At 45.4% G+C, this 17178-nt stretch overlaps 1 protein-coding gene across 1 annotated transcript in view; it reads left to right on the forward strand.

Moving 5' to 3' along the window:
• LOC134207792 (echinoderm microtubule-associated protein-like CG42247) overlaps positions 1 to 16552 on the forward strand; it is a 217610-nt gene extending 201058 nt beyond the window's left edge. The window contains exons 6-12 of the mRNA XM_062683705.1: positions 785 to 1052; positions 1770 to 1907; positions 1976 to 2236; positions 2293 to 2713; positions 2771 to 3376; positions 3566 to 3672; positions 15207 to 16552. Of these exons, the coding sequence (XP_062539689.1) occupies positions 785 to 1052; positions 1770 to 1907; positions 1976 to 2236; positions 2293 to 2713; positions 2771 to 3324 (1642 nt within the window). The 3' untranslated portion in view covers positions 3325 to 3376; positions 3566 to 3672; positions 15207 to 16552. The remainder of the gene's footprint in view (positions 1 to 784; positions 1053 to 1769; positions 1908 to 1975; positions 2237 to 2292; positions 2714 to 2770; positions 3377 to 3565; positions 3673 to 15206) is intronic.
• The last annotated feature ends 626 nt before the right edge of the window (positions 16553 to 17178 follow it).

The raw sequence follows: 17178 nt of genomic DNA on the forward strand, positions 1-17178 counted from the left end.
ATTATATTCGAATCAACATATACATTTTAAATTTAAATTTTATTTTTTTTTTATACGAGTAAGTAATACGACAGAAAATAAACATCAACATTACTTCAGCTTCAATTTGATTATGGGCTTAGAAAGTCTTATGGTCGTGGTTGAACCTGTGCTTCCGTAATCTGAAAAAGGGACATATGCGCCATTTTACAACATGCATGTTTTTCATTTTTCTGTTGAAGAGTTTGATGAGAACTACACGTTAACATCATTTTTGGAAAATGGCTAATACGCCACTTTTTCATATTACGGCAGTGTGTCAATCTTTTCATTTCCTCAGTCATAATTATATCCAATATTTCGTACAGTGTCATTTCTTCTTACCTCGTTTAATTCACCTATTACTTTATCAGAAATATATCGCAGTAAACCAGAGATTTCATGTCATTATGACTTAGAAAAGACGCCTGCCGGACTGCACTACCAATCTACCATTCAAGGCTCCAAGACACGATGTCCGTTGGATCACATCAGTAAAATAAGTTGTCTCAATATATGTGATGCGTCACTCAATAAAAATAGTCAACATGTGATACCACCACGACGGGATATGTCTTTAATTGCCATCCCATCGCTAACGGCGTAAGCCCACCCATCGCATCAAGATCACATATCCGCGGGGAAGGATGCACAGAATTATTATTACATTATACCATGCGTCTCCATGTCTCACCAAAGAACAGTCCTTTCCAGATTATTATCGACCTAATTATTGTACCATCACATTTTTTTTTCTTATCTTCAGCATGGAAGTGCACCCATCACGGGAGCTGGTAGGCTCTGGCCAACGTGCCGGCCGCGACCGTAAGTCCCAAGCCCACGTCCGCATCTGGAGTACGGAATCCCTCCAAACGCTGTACGTCTTCGGCATGGGCGAGCTGGATTCCGGCGTCATCGCGGTGGCATTTTCACAACTGAACGGCGGCAGCTACATCCTGGCGGTGGATGCCGGTCGCGAGAGTATACTGTCGGTGTGGCAGTGGCAGTGGGGGCATCTGCTCGGCAAAGTGGCGGTAAGTATTTGCGTTTAATCTGCTTTCTTTTCGAAGTGTAATTTGCTATTTTGGAGAAGCGTCGACTGCGCGCGGTTGACCCAGTTTTTAATTAGAAGTTTGCGGAAAGCCATGTTTCAACTGGAAACCGGGTCTTGGTGGCCGCGTCGCAACTGAATGGGCAAAGTTTTCATCGACCGCCGCACGACGATGAAAATTCCTCCGAAATATAAGCAGAAACAATTTGCACATTGCAACACCCGACTGTCATGCAATGCGGCGCTCGTGAATAAAAAAAATGAAACGGAAAGCATTCCCGCAGACACAATCAACGCCGGAAGTGCTTCAAACTTTCACGTTTCATTCACCTTTCCGTTGTTTGGTTTGGAGGCTCGAACGGGGGAAATGTGCTGGAAAATAACTTAAGGTGTTCGAAAATTTGTGAACTCTGGATAAGCCGTGATGCTTTGCTCTAAAATTTAAAAAATGTGGATTAGAGGAAAGCCATTAAAATACTGATCTGCAACATTATTGGCCCAATCTTACATTTGAAGCTTTGGAACCATACCCTCCCAAAATAAACTTTTGTTACACCCTATGGTTAAATTAAAAGTGCTTGCTCCTGGTTGCTTTTTGTTGTAGCGGTTGATGATGGCATGATGATAAAACCGGAACCGCAAGCGACGGCTAATTTATGTCTATGTGTTAATTTTCGCGTTCTTTCCCACTCTCCCGCAGACACTACAAGAAGGCATCTGGGGCGCGACATTCCACCCGCTGGACGACAATCTATTGATCACACACGGCAAGGGGCACCTAGCGTTCTGGCACCGTCGGAAGGATGGCTTCTTCGAGAAGACCGACATTATCAAACCGGTAAGGATGGCGAGTTGTTTTTGCATTTAGGAATATGGGCCATCACTTCCCCGCTTCTTTTATTGCAGCCATCGCGAACCTTTGTCACGTGTGTTCAGTTCGAGCCGGACGGTGATGTCATCACGGCGGACAATGACGGTTTCATCACAATCTACAGCGTCGACGCCGACGGGGCGTACTTTGTTCGAATGGAATTCGAAGCTCACAATAAGGCCATCTCCTGTTTGGTGATGCTGTCGGAGGGAACGCTTATTTCGGGTGGTGAAAAGGATCGCAAGATTGCTGCGTGGGATTCGTTGCAAAACTACAAGCGGATCACAGATATTAAGGTAGGCGTAGATATTGTCGTACTTAAGACCGAAGTTATAATTTTCTTCACTAATAGTTACCGGAGACGGCAGGAGGCGTTCGTACGATCTACCCGCAACGACCTGGTCGGAACGATGGGAACATCTACGTTGGAACGACGAGGAACAACATTTTGGAAGGATCCCTGCAACGCCGCTTCAACCAGGTTATCTTTGGTCACGGTAAACAGCTATGGGCCTTAGCAGCCCATCCGGATGACGAGGTATTCGCAACTGGCGGTCACGATAAATATGTAGCGTTATGGCGGCGCCACAAGCTTATTTGGACATCGTCCGTGGGCTACGAGATCATTTCGCTTGCGTTCCATCCGTACGGAGCAGCATTAGCTGCCGGTAGTTCTGAAGGACATCTGGTGGTCATTAATGCGGAAAATGGTGCAACAATGTTGACGATCAGAGTCTGCGGTTCCCCACTCAACTGCGTAGAGTTCAATCAAGGTGATCCATCGAATAGCTTTTTATGTGTTCCTACTTTAAACCTTTGTTTTATTTCAGTCGGCGACATGATTGCCATCGGATCACAGAACGGAAGTATCTACCTCTTCCGGGTGTCGCGAGATGGGTTCTCGTACAAGAAGATCAACAAGATCCGAGGTTCTCAACCGCTAACCCACCTGGACTGGAGTTCCGAAGGCAACTTCCTCCAGACGGTGACGGTAGATTTTGATCTGCTCTTCTGGGACGTGAAATCCCTCTCGCCGGAGAAGAGTCCCATCGCCATGAAGGACGTTAAGTGGATGACCAACAACGCGACGGTTGGCTTCCTGGTGGCCGGCATGTGGAACAACCGCTACTATGCTACGCCGGCGAACACCATCATCGCTACCACGGCGCGCACCGTGGCGCAGGATCTGGTCGTCAATGGCGACAACGATGGATACCTCCGCTTGTTCCGCTATCCGTGCATCACGCCTCGGGCCGAGTTCACCGAAGCCAAGGTCTACTCAGGAACGTTGGCGTGCGTGAAATTCCTGCACGGCAACCACAGTCTGGTCACCGTCGGTGGCACCGATGCTTCCCTCATGATCTGGGAGCTCACCGAAGAATAGCCACTGTGGCCACCGTGGCGTACAGGTGCCGCGCCACAGTCCGCCTCTCCAGGTAATCCTCCTATACCTAACCCACTAGCAAACCATCATCAGAAAGTCAATCCAAATGCCCCTAAAACTCATATCACCGCCACATCACCGAAAATCAGTCAAAACCCCCCAAGTAACGAACCAGTAACCGCTAGCAATAATCCTAATCCAAATCAACCACCTTCATCCCAACAACAACAACAATCAAAAGAACAAGAACAAACATCAGCGGACGTCGTCGAATCCGTGACCGACGATCAGCGGCCGAGCCAATTGGGAAACACAGCGGAAACTGCAAACGGTACAGCTGATCAATGGGTATTTATGCAATCAGAAAACAAATCCAGTACCTAAGCAAAAACCCGTTCCACCGATACTAAAATTATTCCCCTTTTTGTTGAACGTTTTTTCTTCTACTGGAAATTGACGAGCCCGTTTCTATGAGGCTTCATTTTCTGTTTAAGGCAATGCTAATCTAGTTCTTACTTCTTAAGAATATCTTAGGCTCAGTAGATTCAGCTAGCTGTGCCGCGGTAGCCAGTAAGGGTTTTATCGATTGAAGTTGCTGCTGTAGAGTTTATATAATGTAAATAAGCCGTTTAACAGTTCCTAATCAGCACAACATGTAAAAACGGATATAAGCCTTACTAGCTGCTGTGGTACCATCGGTAGAGTAGGATCGAGTTTGGCTTTTTTATTACGTTTCAGTTGATGATTGGTAGTCATTATTCGATTCTTTTTTGCAGCATCTTTCCGCTTGAAATCGTTATCTTTTAAACGGCGTTTTACATTCTGGGACTTGGAAAATCATTTGGATAGTTCATCTATACAACCAGGGATTGGTCGCTAAATGATGCTTATTGCGATCCGCCACGGTTCGCGTGATAATTATAAAAGCGGGACGAAGAAAGGATTGAGGCAAGAAATGAATTTTTAGAGACTAGATATGTTAGTACATCATATAGATATCCTAAATATTTATATGGCAAAATTTAGTAGCGTATTGATCTTACGGTCTTACCTTACCAGAATTCAGTTTACTGTATTAATCCGTTTGCTCTTTTCGGGTATGTATCTGAAAGTAGAATATATCAGCTATGAGGAAAGGCAAAGCACTGAAATTCTCCAATCTAACAATGACAAATAGTGGTGTTTTGTTTCAGAAAACCAGAACTCGGCCTCCAAAGAAGATAGTTATGTAATAAAAAGATCCTGCTCCTCTATTATACTTGCACTTGAAATTTAATTACAATATTCTTCCAAAAATGATAAAACATCATTCCTTTCTGTATATTTTAACCCATATCCAACAAGAAAAAAAATAATATAAAGGACATATTGACGTAAAACTGTACCAGTCGGGCGATCATTTTCCTATATTCGTTGGTAGATTTTTAACCACTGTGGTATTTTTTTGTTGCGGGAGGAACGGCGTGGAATTTGGTTTACCAAAGGCCCATTCACCGCCAATTTTGAGGAAAAGGATGATCTTGCTTTACTGGTTGACGACGATGTTTCCGGTTTTATGGACTCCCGAGCCGGTGGGGGTAACTGAGCTTCCACTTCAGGTGCTATCAGAACTGCACTCCGAGTTTTTGAATCTTCTGGTACACTGCACTCTTCCATTGTGCAGTGGTTGTTGCTTTCATGTATGACAGGTTGCTACGCTAAAACTTCTATGAGCTCCTATGATGTTTGTAGCGATGTTTGTTTTCCCGGGAAAATTTTCCGGAATTTTTCGCGAACTTTTCAAGGAGAAGGATTGTGTAGAAGACACGACCATTCGACGTAAACTACAAGAAAACCTTTTGGTGCAATGATAATTGTAGCGTCATGTGAATTTTAGGTTGTTAAACGCAACAGACTCTACCGTCGCCAAGCGATCATGTTTTGAACGTTGGAGAAAAATCGTCTCGGATCAACTCTCTTATGTATAAAATCCTGTTGTCAACCAATTCTTTTCAATGGACCAATTTATATTAATGATACGCAATTAATATATGTCAATAAGGCGCATTTACAATCACTAATAGCAACAAAACCAGTAAGCCTTGCGAGCAAAGGCGTAGGTTTGCCAATCCGGACATAGCGAGTTTGATTCTCGGTCCGATCTAGGATGTTTTCGGGTGGGAAATATTCTCGACTCCCTGGGCATAGTGTATACATTGTTCTTGGTACGCATGATACATACACATGCAATGGCGGTTGAAAAGCAAGTCATGTTCCAGTTGGAATGTAGAGCCATAAAATAAAACCAAAGTCAGAATCTTGCGAGCAAATTTCGTATACAATTCTTGTTAACCACTTGCCGACGGCCGCCGCTCGGACCGATACTGACGCCATCATATTTCAGTTTCCAAATTTTGTGAAAAAATTCATTGGATGCCATGCACTTGCTACAGTCACAGTACAGCCCATTTACACTCAACCCTCTTTTTACGGCAGTTTTTTGTACGTCACTTCGTTTTACGGTCTCCTTTTTACGGCACGTGACGTAAAAAGAATTTGAAACGTTATTGACATCCAAAAGTAAGCCTATAAGAAGACACTCTTGCAAACCCAGGTCATCCAAGAATTTCCAGGAGTCTACACGCGTAACCAAGGACCTGAGGTCTACAAGCGTAACGAAAGAGCTGTTATCTCTTTTTTTAAATGGCTTGCCCTATTCGACATATTGAACATCATTCCGTTCCAGGTCATCCAAGAATTCGCTGGAGTATAGGTCTTGAGGTCTACCGTCTACGCGTAACCGAAGGGCTGTTATCTCTTTTTTTTAACATGGTTCATGCCCCATATAATATATTAAACCAAGCTCAATATGCCTTAAGCAGCCGTTCCTTTCCAGGTCATCCAAGAACTCCCTAGACTCCTCAGTCGCGGCTTCAACCCAAATATGTCTTTCGAGTATTTGTCATTCACTTGCGTCTCAAATGTAAGCATATGAGTTGGTCTAAGATCTCCAAATTGTCCTGTAATTTGAACCAAATGGTCTACCGAATAAATCAAGTTTCCTGATGTCCCCAGCCGCGGTAACAACCCAATTATGTCCTCCAAGTATTTGTCTTTCACTTGCGTCTCAAATTCAGATATATGAGATGTAGTAAGATCTTCAAATCGTCCTGGAGTGAAAGACAATTACTCGGCGGGCATGATTTTGATGGAAAAATATGTTAGCTCTTTTAGTGGAATGTATTCAACCGTCTAAGACGAATTATGCACTCTCCATTTAATTCCACCAGTTAATTTTCGTTATCTTTGCAGATACGTATTTCGACCACAACTGTGTGGTCGTCTTCAGTGTCTCGTACTTGACTCGACTTGATTTTGATGATACCGCGGCTGAGGACATCATGGAAGCCTTGGTTGATCTATTAGACCAGCGGTTCTCAACCTTTTTCCAGAGAGGTACCCCTTCGGTCTTATGCATTCATTGAAGTACCCCCTATGTTTTGCTGTAAATGAAAACAAAAGTAACTCATTTTCTTCTTATTGACATCACGTCCCCCACTGGGACATTGTCGCCTAGCAGCTTTGTTATTAAGCACACTGAATGAAGGCTTGCGAGCCCCTTGAATGGAGCCTTCAGCCTCTTGAAAGGAGGTTTCCGAGCCTCTTGAAAGGAGGCTTCCGAGCCTCTTGAAAGGAGGCTTCCGAGCCTCTTGAAAGGAGGCTTCCGAGCCTCTTGAAAGGAGGCTTCCGAGCCTCTTGAAAGGAGGCTTCCGAGCCTCTTGAAAGGAGGCTTCCGAGCCTCTTGAAAGGAGGCTTCCTGAGCCTCTTGAAAGGAGGCTTCCAGGCCTCTTGAAAGGAGGCTTGAGCCTCTTGAAAGGAGGCTTCAGGCCTCTTGAAAGGAGGCTTCTGAGCCTCTTGAAAGGAGGCTTCTGAGCCTCTTGAAAGGAGGCTTCTGAGCCTCTTGAAAGGAGGCTTCCAGGCCTCTTGAAAGGAGGCTTCTGAGCCTCTTGAAAGGAGGCTTCCTGAGCCTCTTGAAAGGAGGCTTCTGAGCCTCTTGAAAGGAGGCTTCTGAGCCTCTTGAAAGGAGGCTCTGAGCCTCTTGAAAGGAGGCTTCTGAGCTCTCTTGAAAGGAGGCTCTGAGCCTCTTGAAAGGAGGCTTCTGAGCCTCTTGAAAGGAGGCTGAGGCCTCTTGAAAGGAGGCTGAGCCTCTTGAAAGGAGGCTTCCTGAGCCTCTTGAAAGGAGGCTTCTGAGCCTCTTGAAAGGAGGCTTCTGAGCCTCTTGAAAGGAGGCTTCTGAGCCTCTTGAAGGAGGCTTCTGAGCCTCTTGAAAGGAGGCTTCTGAGCCTCTTGAAAGGAGGCTTCCTGAGCCTCTTGAAAGGAGGCGGAGCCTCTTGAAAGGAGGCCTGAGCCTCTTGAAAGGAGGCTTCTGAGCCTCTTGAAAGGAGGCTTCTGAGCCTCTTGAAAGGAGGCTTCCAGGCCTCTTGAAAGGAGGCTCTGGAGCCTCTTGAAAGGAGGCCTGAGCCTCTTGAAAGGAGGCCTGAGCCTCTTGAAAGGAGCCTGAGCCTCTTGAAAGGAGCCTTCTGGAGCCTCTTGAAAGGAGGCTGAGCCTCTTGAAAGGAAGCTTCCAGGCCTCTTGAAAGGAAGCCTGAGCCTCTTGAAAGGAGGCTCTGAGCCTCTTGAAAGGAGGCTTCCAGGCCTCTTGAAAGGAGGCTCTGAGCCTCTTGAAAGGAGGCTTGGAGCATCTTGAAAGGAGGCTTGGAGGCCTCTTGAAAGGAGGCTTCTGAGCCTCTTGAAAGGAGGCTTGAGGCCTCTTGAAAGGAGGCTTCCAGGCCTCTTGAAAGGAGGCTTCTGAGCCTCTTGAAAGGAGGCTTCCAGGCCTCTTGAAAGGAGGCTTCTGAGCCTCTTGAAGGAGGCTCTGAGCCTCTTGAAAGGAGGCTTCTGAGCCTCTTGAAAGGAGGCTTCCGGGCCTCTTGAAAGGAGGCTTGAGCCTCTTGAAAGGAGGCTTCTGAGCCTCTTGAAAGGAGGCTTCTGAGCCTCTTGAAAGGAGGCTTCCAGGCCTCTTGAAAGGAGGCTTCTGAGCCTCTTGAAAGGAGGCCTGAGCCTCTTGAAAGGAGGCTCTGAGCCTCTTGAAAGGAGGCTTCTGAGCCTCTTGAAAGGAGGCTTGAGGCCTCTTGAAAGGAGGCTTCTGAGGCCTCTTGAAAGGAGGCTTCTGAGCCTCTTGAAAGGAGGCTTCCAGGCCTCTTGAAAGGAGGCTCTGAGCCTCTTGAAAGGAGGCTTCCAGGCCTCTTGAAAGGAGGCCTGAGCCTCTTGAAAGGAGGCTTCTGAGCCTCTTGAAAGGAGGCTTCTGAGCCTCTTGAAAGGAGGCTTCCGAGCCTCTTGAAAGGAGGCCTTCGAGCCTCTTGAAAGGAGGCTTCTGAGCCTCTTGAAAGGAGGCTGAGGCCTCTTGAAAGGAGGCTTCCGAGCCTCTTGAAAGGAGGCTTCCGAGCCTCTTGAAAGGAGGCTTCCGAGCCTCTTGAAAGGAGGCTTCCGAGCCTCTTGAAAGGAGGCTTCCGAGCCTCTTGAAAGGAGGCCTTCGAACCTCTTGAAAGGAGGCCTTCGAGCCTCTTGAAAGGAGGTCTTCGAGCCTCTTGAAAGGAGGCCTCCAACCATCTTGAAAGGAGGCCTCCAAACATCTTGAAAGGAGCCCTCTCAGCCTCTTGATGATGTTTCCGAGCCTCTTGAAAGGAGGCACCCATGCTCTTGAAATTATGTTTCCGCGCCTCTTGTAAGGAAACTTCCAAACCTTTTGAAAGGCTTCCGAGCGTCTTCAAATGAGACTTCCGAGCCTCTTGAAATGAGGCATTTGAGCCTCTTTAAAGAAAGCATACGAGCCTCTTGAAAAGAAGTTTCTGAGCCTCTTGATGGAAGACTTTCAAATCATTTGAAAGAAGGCTTACGACCTGCATGAAAGGAGGCTTTCGACACGCGTAGAAGTCGATTTCCAGCCTCTTGCAACGAAGCAACTGCGCTTTTCAAAGAAAAGGAACGCCTCTCATATGAAGATTTCCGAACATTTGAATTTAAGATTTATGTTCAATGGCATATTCTAATATATTTTTCGACATTTTGTTTCGAACAGATAGATTCCATTTGAAGTATTTTTTTCAGATCTTTCATCCAAAAGCCCTTCATACAATATAACATATACATATGCAATTATGGGGCAGCAGGGACTATGTCCAAGGGCTTGACGATCCCTCCCCAGGCCATCTGCGAGTTGTGGCGCCTGCCTAGGATGTGGTGGGGTTTGACAGTGGGCTCTGTTAATCCTCTATAAAAAGCTGCATGTATCCGCAAGTAGGCTCCGCCAAAGCGACCGTGTTCCGCTCAAAGCGCACAAGCCCAAGTCCTGGTGTTAGGTGGGACGCTAAACAGCCCTGACACGACGGCCGACGAGACAGGAGGTTTGCGCAGGCCCAATAAGCCGCCTTTAAAAACAACTATTACGAACGACATAGAAGATAATACGACTCGATACAATCGGCAACGACCTAGGCGACGAATAAAGGATCACGATTGGAAGCTTGGAACATGGAACTGCAAGTCGCTAGGCTTCGCAGGTTGCGACAGGATAATCTACGATGAATTACATCCCCGCAACTTCGATGTCGTAGCGCTGCAGGAAATCTGCTGGACAGAAAGTGTGGAAAAGCGGGCATCGAGCGGCTACCTTCTACCAAAGCTGTGGCACCACCAACGAGCTGGGAACCGGCTTCATAGTGCTGGGAAAGATGCGCCAACGCGTGATTGGGTGGCAGTCAATCAACGCACGGATGTGCAAGCTGAGGATAAAAGGCCGTTTCTTCAACTATAGCATCATCAACGTGCACTGCCCACAAGAAGGGAGACCCGACAACAAGAAAGAAGCGTTCTACGCACAGCTGGAGCAGACATACGATGGATGCCCACTGCGGGACGTCAAAATCGTCATCGGTGACACGAACGCTCAGGTAGGAAGGGAGGAAATGTATAGACCAGTCATCGGACCGGATAGTCTGCATACCGTATCGAAAGACAACGGCCAACGATGCATAAACTTTGCAGCCTCCCGCGGAATGGTAGTCCGAAGCACTTTCTTTCCCCGCAAGAATATCCACAAGGCCACATGGAAATCACCTAATCAAGTAACGGAAAACCAAATCGACCACGTTCTAATCGACGGTAAATTCTTCTCCGACATCACGAACGTACGCACTTACCGCAGTGCGAATATTGAATCCGACCACTACCTCGTCGCAGTATGTCTGCGCTTCAAACTCTCGACGGTGATCAACACGCGTCGGAGTCTTCCGCCGCGGCTTAACATTGGGCGGTTACAAGATGGTAGACTAGCCCAAGACTACGCGCAGCAGCTGGAAGTGGCACTCCCAACGGAAGAGCAGCTAGGCGCAGCATCTCTTGAAGATGGCTGGAGAGATATTCGATCCGCCATTGGAAGCACCGCAACCGCTGCACTAGGCACGGTGGCTCCGGATCAGAGAAACGACTGGTATGACGGCGAATGTGAGCAGTTAGTTGAGGAGAAGAATGTAGCATGGGCGAGATTGCTGCAACACCGCACGAGGGCGAACGAGGCACGATACAAACGGGCGCGGAACAGACAAAACTCGATTTTCCAGAGGAAAAAGCGCCAGCAGGAAGATCGAGACCGTGAAGAGACGGAGGAACTGTACCGCGTTAATAACGCACGAAAGTTCTATGAGAAGTTGAACCGTTCACGTAAGGGCCACGTGCCACAGCCCGGTATGTGTAAGGACATAAACGGGAACCTTCTTACGAACGAGCGTGAGGTGATTCAAAGGTGGCGGCAGCACTACGAAGAGCACCTGAATGGCGATATGGCAGACAACGGTGGCGGTATGGTAATGAACCTAGGAGCACGCGCGCAGGACATGCGACGTCCGGCTCTGAATCTCCAGGAAATCCAGGAGGAGATCGGCCGGCTGAAAACAACAAAGCCCCTGGAGTTGACCAACTACCAGGAGAGCTGTTTGAACACGGTGGTGAAGCACTGGCTAAAGCGCTGCACTGGGTGATTACCAAGGTTTGGGAGGATGAGGTTCTGCCGCAGGAGTGGATGGAAGGTGTGGTGTGTCCCATCTACAAAAAGGGCGATAAGCTGGAATGTAGCAACTACCGCGCAATCACATTGCTGAACGCCGCCTACAAGGTACTCTCCCAAATTTTATGCCGCCGACTAACACCAATTGCAAGAGGGGCAGTACCAGGCGGGATTTATGGGTGAACGCTCTACCACAGACCAGGTGTTCGCCATACGTCAGGTATTGCAGAAATGCCGCGAATACAATGTGCCCACACATCATCTATTTATCGACTTCAAAGCCGCATATGATACAATCGATCGGGACCAGCTATGGCAGCTAATGCACGAAAACGGATTTCCGGATAAACTGATACGGTTGATCAAGGCGACGATGGGACGGGTGATGTGCGTAGTTCGAGTTTCAGGGGCATTATCGAGTCCCTTCGAAACCCGCAGAGGGTTACGGCAAGGTGATGGTCTTTCGTGTCTGCTATTCAACATCGCTTTGGAAGGAGTAATACGAAGGGCAGGGATTGACACGAGTGGTACGATTTTCACGAAGTCCGTCCAGTTATTTGGTTTCGCCGACGACATTGATATCATGGCACGTAACTTTGAGAGGATGGAGGAAGCCTACATCAGACTGAAAGCGAAGCTAATCGGATTGGACTAGTCATCAACACGTCGAAGACGAAGTACATGATAGGAAGAGGCTCAAGAGAGGTCAATGTAAGCCACCCACCACGAGTTTCTATCGGTGGTGACGAAATCGAGGTGGTTGAAGAATTCGTGTACTTGGGCTCACTGGTGACCGCCGATAACGATACCAGCAGAGAAATTCGGAGACGCATAGTGGCTGGAAATCGTACGTACTTTGGACTCCGCAAGACGCTCCGATCGAATAGAGTTCGCCGCCGTACCAAACTGACTATCTACAAAACGCTTATAAGACCGGTAGTTCTCTATGGACACGAGACCTGGACGATGCTCGTGGAGGACCAACGCGCACTGGGAGTTTTTGAAAGGAAAGTGTTGCGTACCATCTATGGTGGGGTGCAGATGGCGGACGGTACGTGGAGGAGGCGAATGAACCACGAGTTGCATCAGCTGTTGGGAGAACCATCCATCGTTCACACCGCGAAAATCGGAAGACTGCGGTGGGCCGGGCACGTAGCCAGAATGTCGGACAGTAATCCGGTGAAAATGGTTCTCGACAACGATCCGACGGGAACAAGAAGGCGAGGTGCACAGCGGGTAAGGTGGATCGATCAGGTGGAGGACGATTTGCGGGCCCTCCGCAGACTGCGTGGTTGGCGAAGTGCAGCCATGGACCGAGCTGAATGGAGAAGACTTTTGTGCACTGCACAAGCCACTCCGACCATTATACTCTATCGCATACTCTTTGTATCACCTTGTCCAAGCCATCCGTTAATCCTCGTTTATATCTAGTCCGGATAATTCCGTTCCTTCGCCGTGGACTATTGCAAACAAAAAAAAACTTTATCAAAATGAGAATACTCAAGCTAATATCTACCAGTTCATTTAAAAAAAAAAGTATTTTATGCTGGTATTTTATTTTTTCTGCAATTTCAGTGAAATATCATTGTTGGCTGGCAGGTACATTTATCTCATTTATCTCGATGTCAGCGTTGGGAAAAGGTTGAGTTTGTTTAATTATTCTAGAAATGTTGTTCTAAGAGTTCTAACTGTAGGGGGAGATCCCCCTGTGCCGGACACATAAGCCATTTAACGAAAAACTCTCTAAGTATCCGGATTTCGTTTACTTGTATACCACATGCATAAAATATGATCATTGATGATTCATACAAACTAGATACATTTGATAATTTGAACATGTTTCTGGAGTATGTATTTTGATGATGAATTTTGGTAAACATTTTCACGGTTCAGAAAAGTATCCCCGAGTACCGGACTCTACTGCATCATGTTCAAATATGACCAAGTTCCAATTACTTGAGTATAGACATCATTTAGAATAGTTGCAGATATTTTAACACGTGTTAGTAGAGCTTATTTGACTCTCCAGCTCCATTTCTTACATCATACCCAAAATTCTATCCATTTTCGATGATATCTTCAATTTATGTTTCTGATACATCTTCAATTTGTATTTCTGATTTGGATTTCTGATCAATTTATGTTTATGGTGTGGCTTTCTGATACCTTAGCAAGAAAAAACAACGGAATTGAAGTTAGGTTGACAATACAGGTGCATACAATGCATTCGATTGATCATAATCATTGTTGATTCAAACCTTCTAAAATAAGGCGAAACACGAAAATGTTTGACAATTTTGTTCAATTTCAAATTGTGTACAAAGTTTACAACATGCGAAACCGATATTCCATACAGGTAAGACTTTTCAATAGCCTTCTTTTATACTACATAAGATGATGGAGAGATCTCTGTAAATGCTGGTTTTAGAAGTGTCCGGTATTGGGAGGTGTCCGGCACTGGGGGATCTCCCCCTAAAAATCACAATTTTAGTTTGATTTTTTTCAAATACACCAATTTAGTATTTGACTAAAAAGGTTTAGCTCTCAGAAATACCAAATTTCTTTTACTTTTAAAACAAAATTAGAAAATGTGGGATTCCCAACTTTTTTTCTCTGTGCAGAATAAAATAAATCGAATCTCACGAAAAATTTTCGATTGGTAGGAAAAATATTAAAACCTGTTGAAAATGTTACAACTTGTTAGCTACTAAAGTCTATCATTTTTTCGACACGCGTTTTTTTTTCAAACTTGTGAAGTGTTCCCCTGTCGTATGCTGGCAAAGTGACGTATACACCATTTTTCAAAAATGGTGTTAACGAGTAGTATACTCATCGTACTCTTGAACACAAATGGAAAACATGGATGTTGTAAAATGGCGCTTACGTCACTTTTTCAGATTACGGCAGTCCCCTAATTCGTATCGATAACAAAGGAATATTCTACTTGAAATAGGCAATACTCCTTATTGATTAATAGTAAAATTTGTAACTATCAACTGTTTATTCTTTTGTTTTCTTCATTTTATCAGTCATCACTCAAGCTCTTTAAATTGGCTAAAATGCATGTTTTACTCCATTTTTTCCCAATAATGAAGGTTTTTGCAAGCATCATTAACATGAATGAATAAAAGATATGAACTGGCAAAAACTTACCTCTAATAAAGCATGGAATGATTGGCATGTTTGTACAAAAAAAAAATACCTGATTTAGCTGTACTGCGAAATTTGTCTACCGTCACATCAAGTACTAAATCAAATCTTCAGTTGTTGAAACAATGGACCAACCAACTCGAATCGAGACCAGCAATTGGCTGTTGGAAGTTTTGCATCGTTTAGTATTTTTGTTTTGTTCAAACCTAGGACCCGAGAGCTGACGACGAAGGGCAACGATAATTACTGAACCGAAGCGTCAACCATCATCGCCATATCTCGTACAACATTTATGTGTATCGTTTCATTTCAAATTCAGAGCACTTTTCAGAACACCATATTGATTGAAAATTCGCTTCACCATTTCGCTTCTTTCTCATTCCGATTTGCCGCCTATTGACATTTTTCTCTGTATAAAATGGCGGTAGCGATTGTAACATATGAGGTTTTAGAATGGTTTTAGGTCAGGCCTGTAGAGAAAAATGCTAACATTTGAAACCATCATAAAACCAAAATATGTTACCGGTCACTACTAACAACCGTAGATCGAACGACCAGATGATCGCCAACCACCGAAAACAGAATCCTCCTGATCACTAACCGCCATTTCCTGTTTCTTTCACATCTCCTCGTCGAATTTCTCTTCCCCCAGGAGGATCAGGACCGGTCAGTCGATGGTACCGAGGAGGATGAACTGGACAACGAAGGAGACGACGAGAGGGATAACGACGACTCGGACGGTTACGGCGCCGGATCAAGACTCGGGGAAGGCCTGTACGAGCGGCCCCGGCGTCTACGGTCCCGTTCGTCACGGCGGGCCCCGCCCAGTGTGCGTGCCGTGACAGCCGTCGAACCGTTTCCGACCTCCCCGCTCGAGGACGACGAGCGAACCGTCGAGTACGCCGTCCTGCTGCCGGACTCGTTCGCTGTTCTGGATTCATCTTTCTGAAACTTTTGTAAAACACCGTTAGTTTAGTAGTTAGCGTCGGGATCGCGAACTTCGGGTTGATTGACGCAGGGTGATCGATTGATGGTTGATTTTGAATTGAACAGTGCGTTAATCAACGTGGAGTTGCCAGCCTGTTTGGGGTAACAATCTTCCTAAAAATGAAACTTAATTTTAGATGTAGTTATCGTCGTAGGGTTGGGAAAAAAGTTGAATGACTAACAGATTCAATATGTAAAGCGGTTTTTCTAAAGCAAAGGTCACATAATCCTCACACTGAATCACTCATTCACCTTTGAGCACAGTTATAAGTAAGGTATGCACACACTTTTAACAAGTGTTTATTCAGGTCGAACATTTGGAAATATGTAACGGAAACTACGGCCATTGAAATGGATTTTCTGAACACTTAATCAGCTACAATCATCATCTGTGTATCAAATATTGTTACAACTTCTTCTTCGGAAGAGAGAACAGTGTAATGTTTTAAAAACGATATTTGTAGAACTCGACTCATGATTTATAGCGAAGCTTTCTGGTAATTTGATTTCTATCATTATTTCGATCTCTTTTTTTTCAGATCCTAGAGTCACCTCTTTGTCGGTGGCTTCAAAGAGAGTGGAATCGAAATTGGATTTACATGTTCTTTCAATTAATGAGGAAAACGCCTTTAATATTCTTCGATCCGCAGATAAATAAATAGTAGAATTAAACTTAACGTAATGGGATTCGGCTTTTCAGTCTCAGTTGTTCAAACAATAATGTTTTAACTGCCCAACGATGAAATTTCGAACAGGCATAAACTATAGTTCTGAAAGCGATGCAGCGCACCAAATCCGGTTTTGGAAGCGTCACCTTCTACGATGATCTCTCCGGGTTGTGGTGAGTGAGCAATAGCTCCGATTGCAGGACGCGCTTGATGTTGCTGAATGCGTTTTTACATTCTTGATTCCGTACAAACTTGGTGCTGTGACGTCAGTAGGTGTAGGCATTTTCGAAATTGTTCCAATTTTTGTTGGATCCGGTTGAATACCTCTAGCACTGATGGTTCGGCCAAGGTACTTGATCTGGTATTGATACAACCGACATTTCTCCGCGCGAAGATGAAATCCATATTCGAAAAACCGCTGGAAAATCATATGCAGTATTCGGTTGTGCTCCTCGAGTGTCTTGCTATGTACCAGAATGTCATCGAGAAACACGTCAACGTTGCGTATGCCGGAAACCTTTTTCGACATCAACTGCTGAAAAATGTCCGGAGCTGACTTGACTCCTGGAGCTAATTGGTTGAAACGGAATAAGCCGCGGTGGGTGTTGATTGTCAATAAATTCTTGAATTTGCCCACGATTTGTACCTGTAGGAAATCTCCTCAGGCGTTGGGAGAAGAAAGTTGTTCGTTTCGAGTGACGCATTAAGCCCAATGAAGTGGAATCAAAATAAATCAACCGTTGCAGTCCATTCAATTCTTCATTTTTTTTTAATAGCGTGAAACGAAAAGCTCTGGTCGAAAAACGGGCTGCGTATGCTGTTTGAGGGTGAAGGATATTTTGGTTATCATCCTATGGCCTCAACTGTCCTAAAAAACTTCACGATACGGCGTGGAGAAGTGTTTTCAGACGATAGCAACACATTATTGGATTGATTCACCTGTTTGCAGTAGGATAAAAGACCCAATAG

This window comes from Armigeres subalbatus, chromosome 1 (assembly GCF_024139115.2).
Source record: "Armigeres subalbatus isolate Guangzhou_Male chromosome 1, GZ_Asu_2, whole genome shotgun sequence".
NCBI classification, from domain to species: domain Eukaryota; kingdom Metazoa; phylum Arthropoda; class Insecta; order Diptera; family Culicidae; genus Armigeres; species Armigeres subalbatus.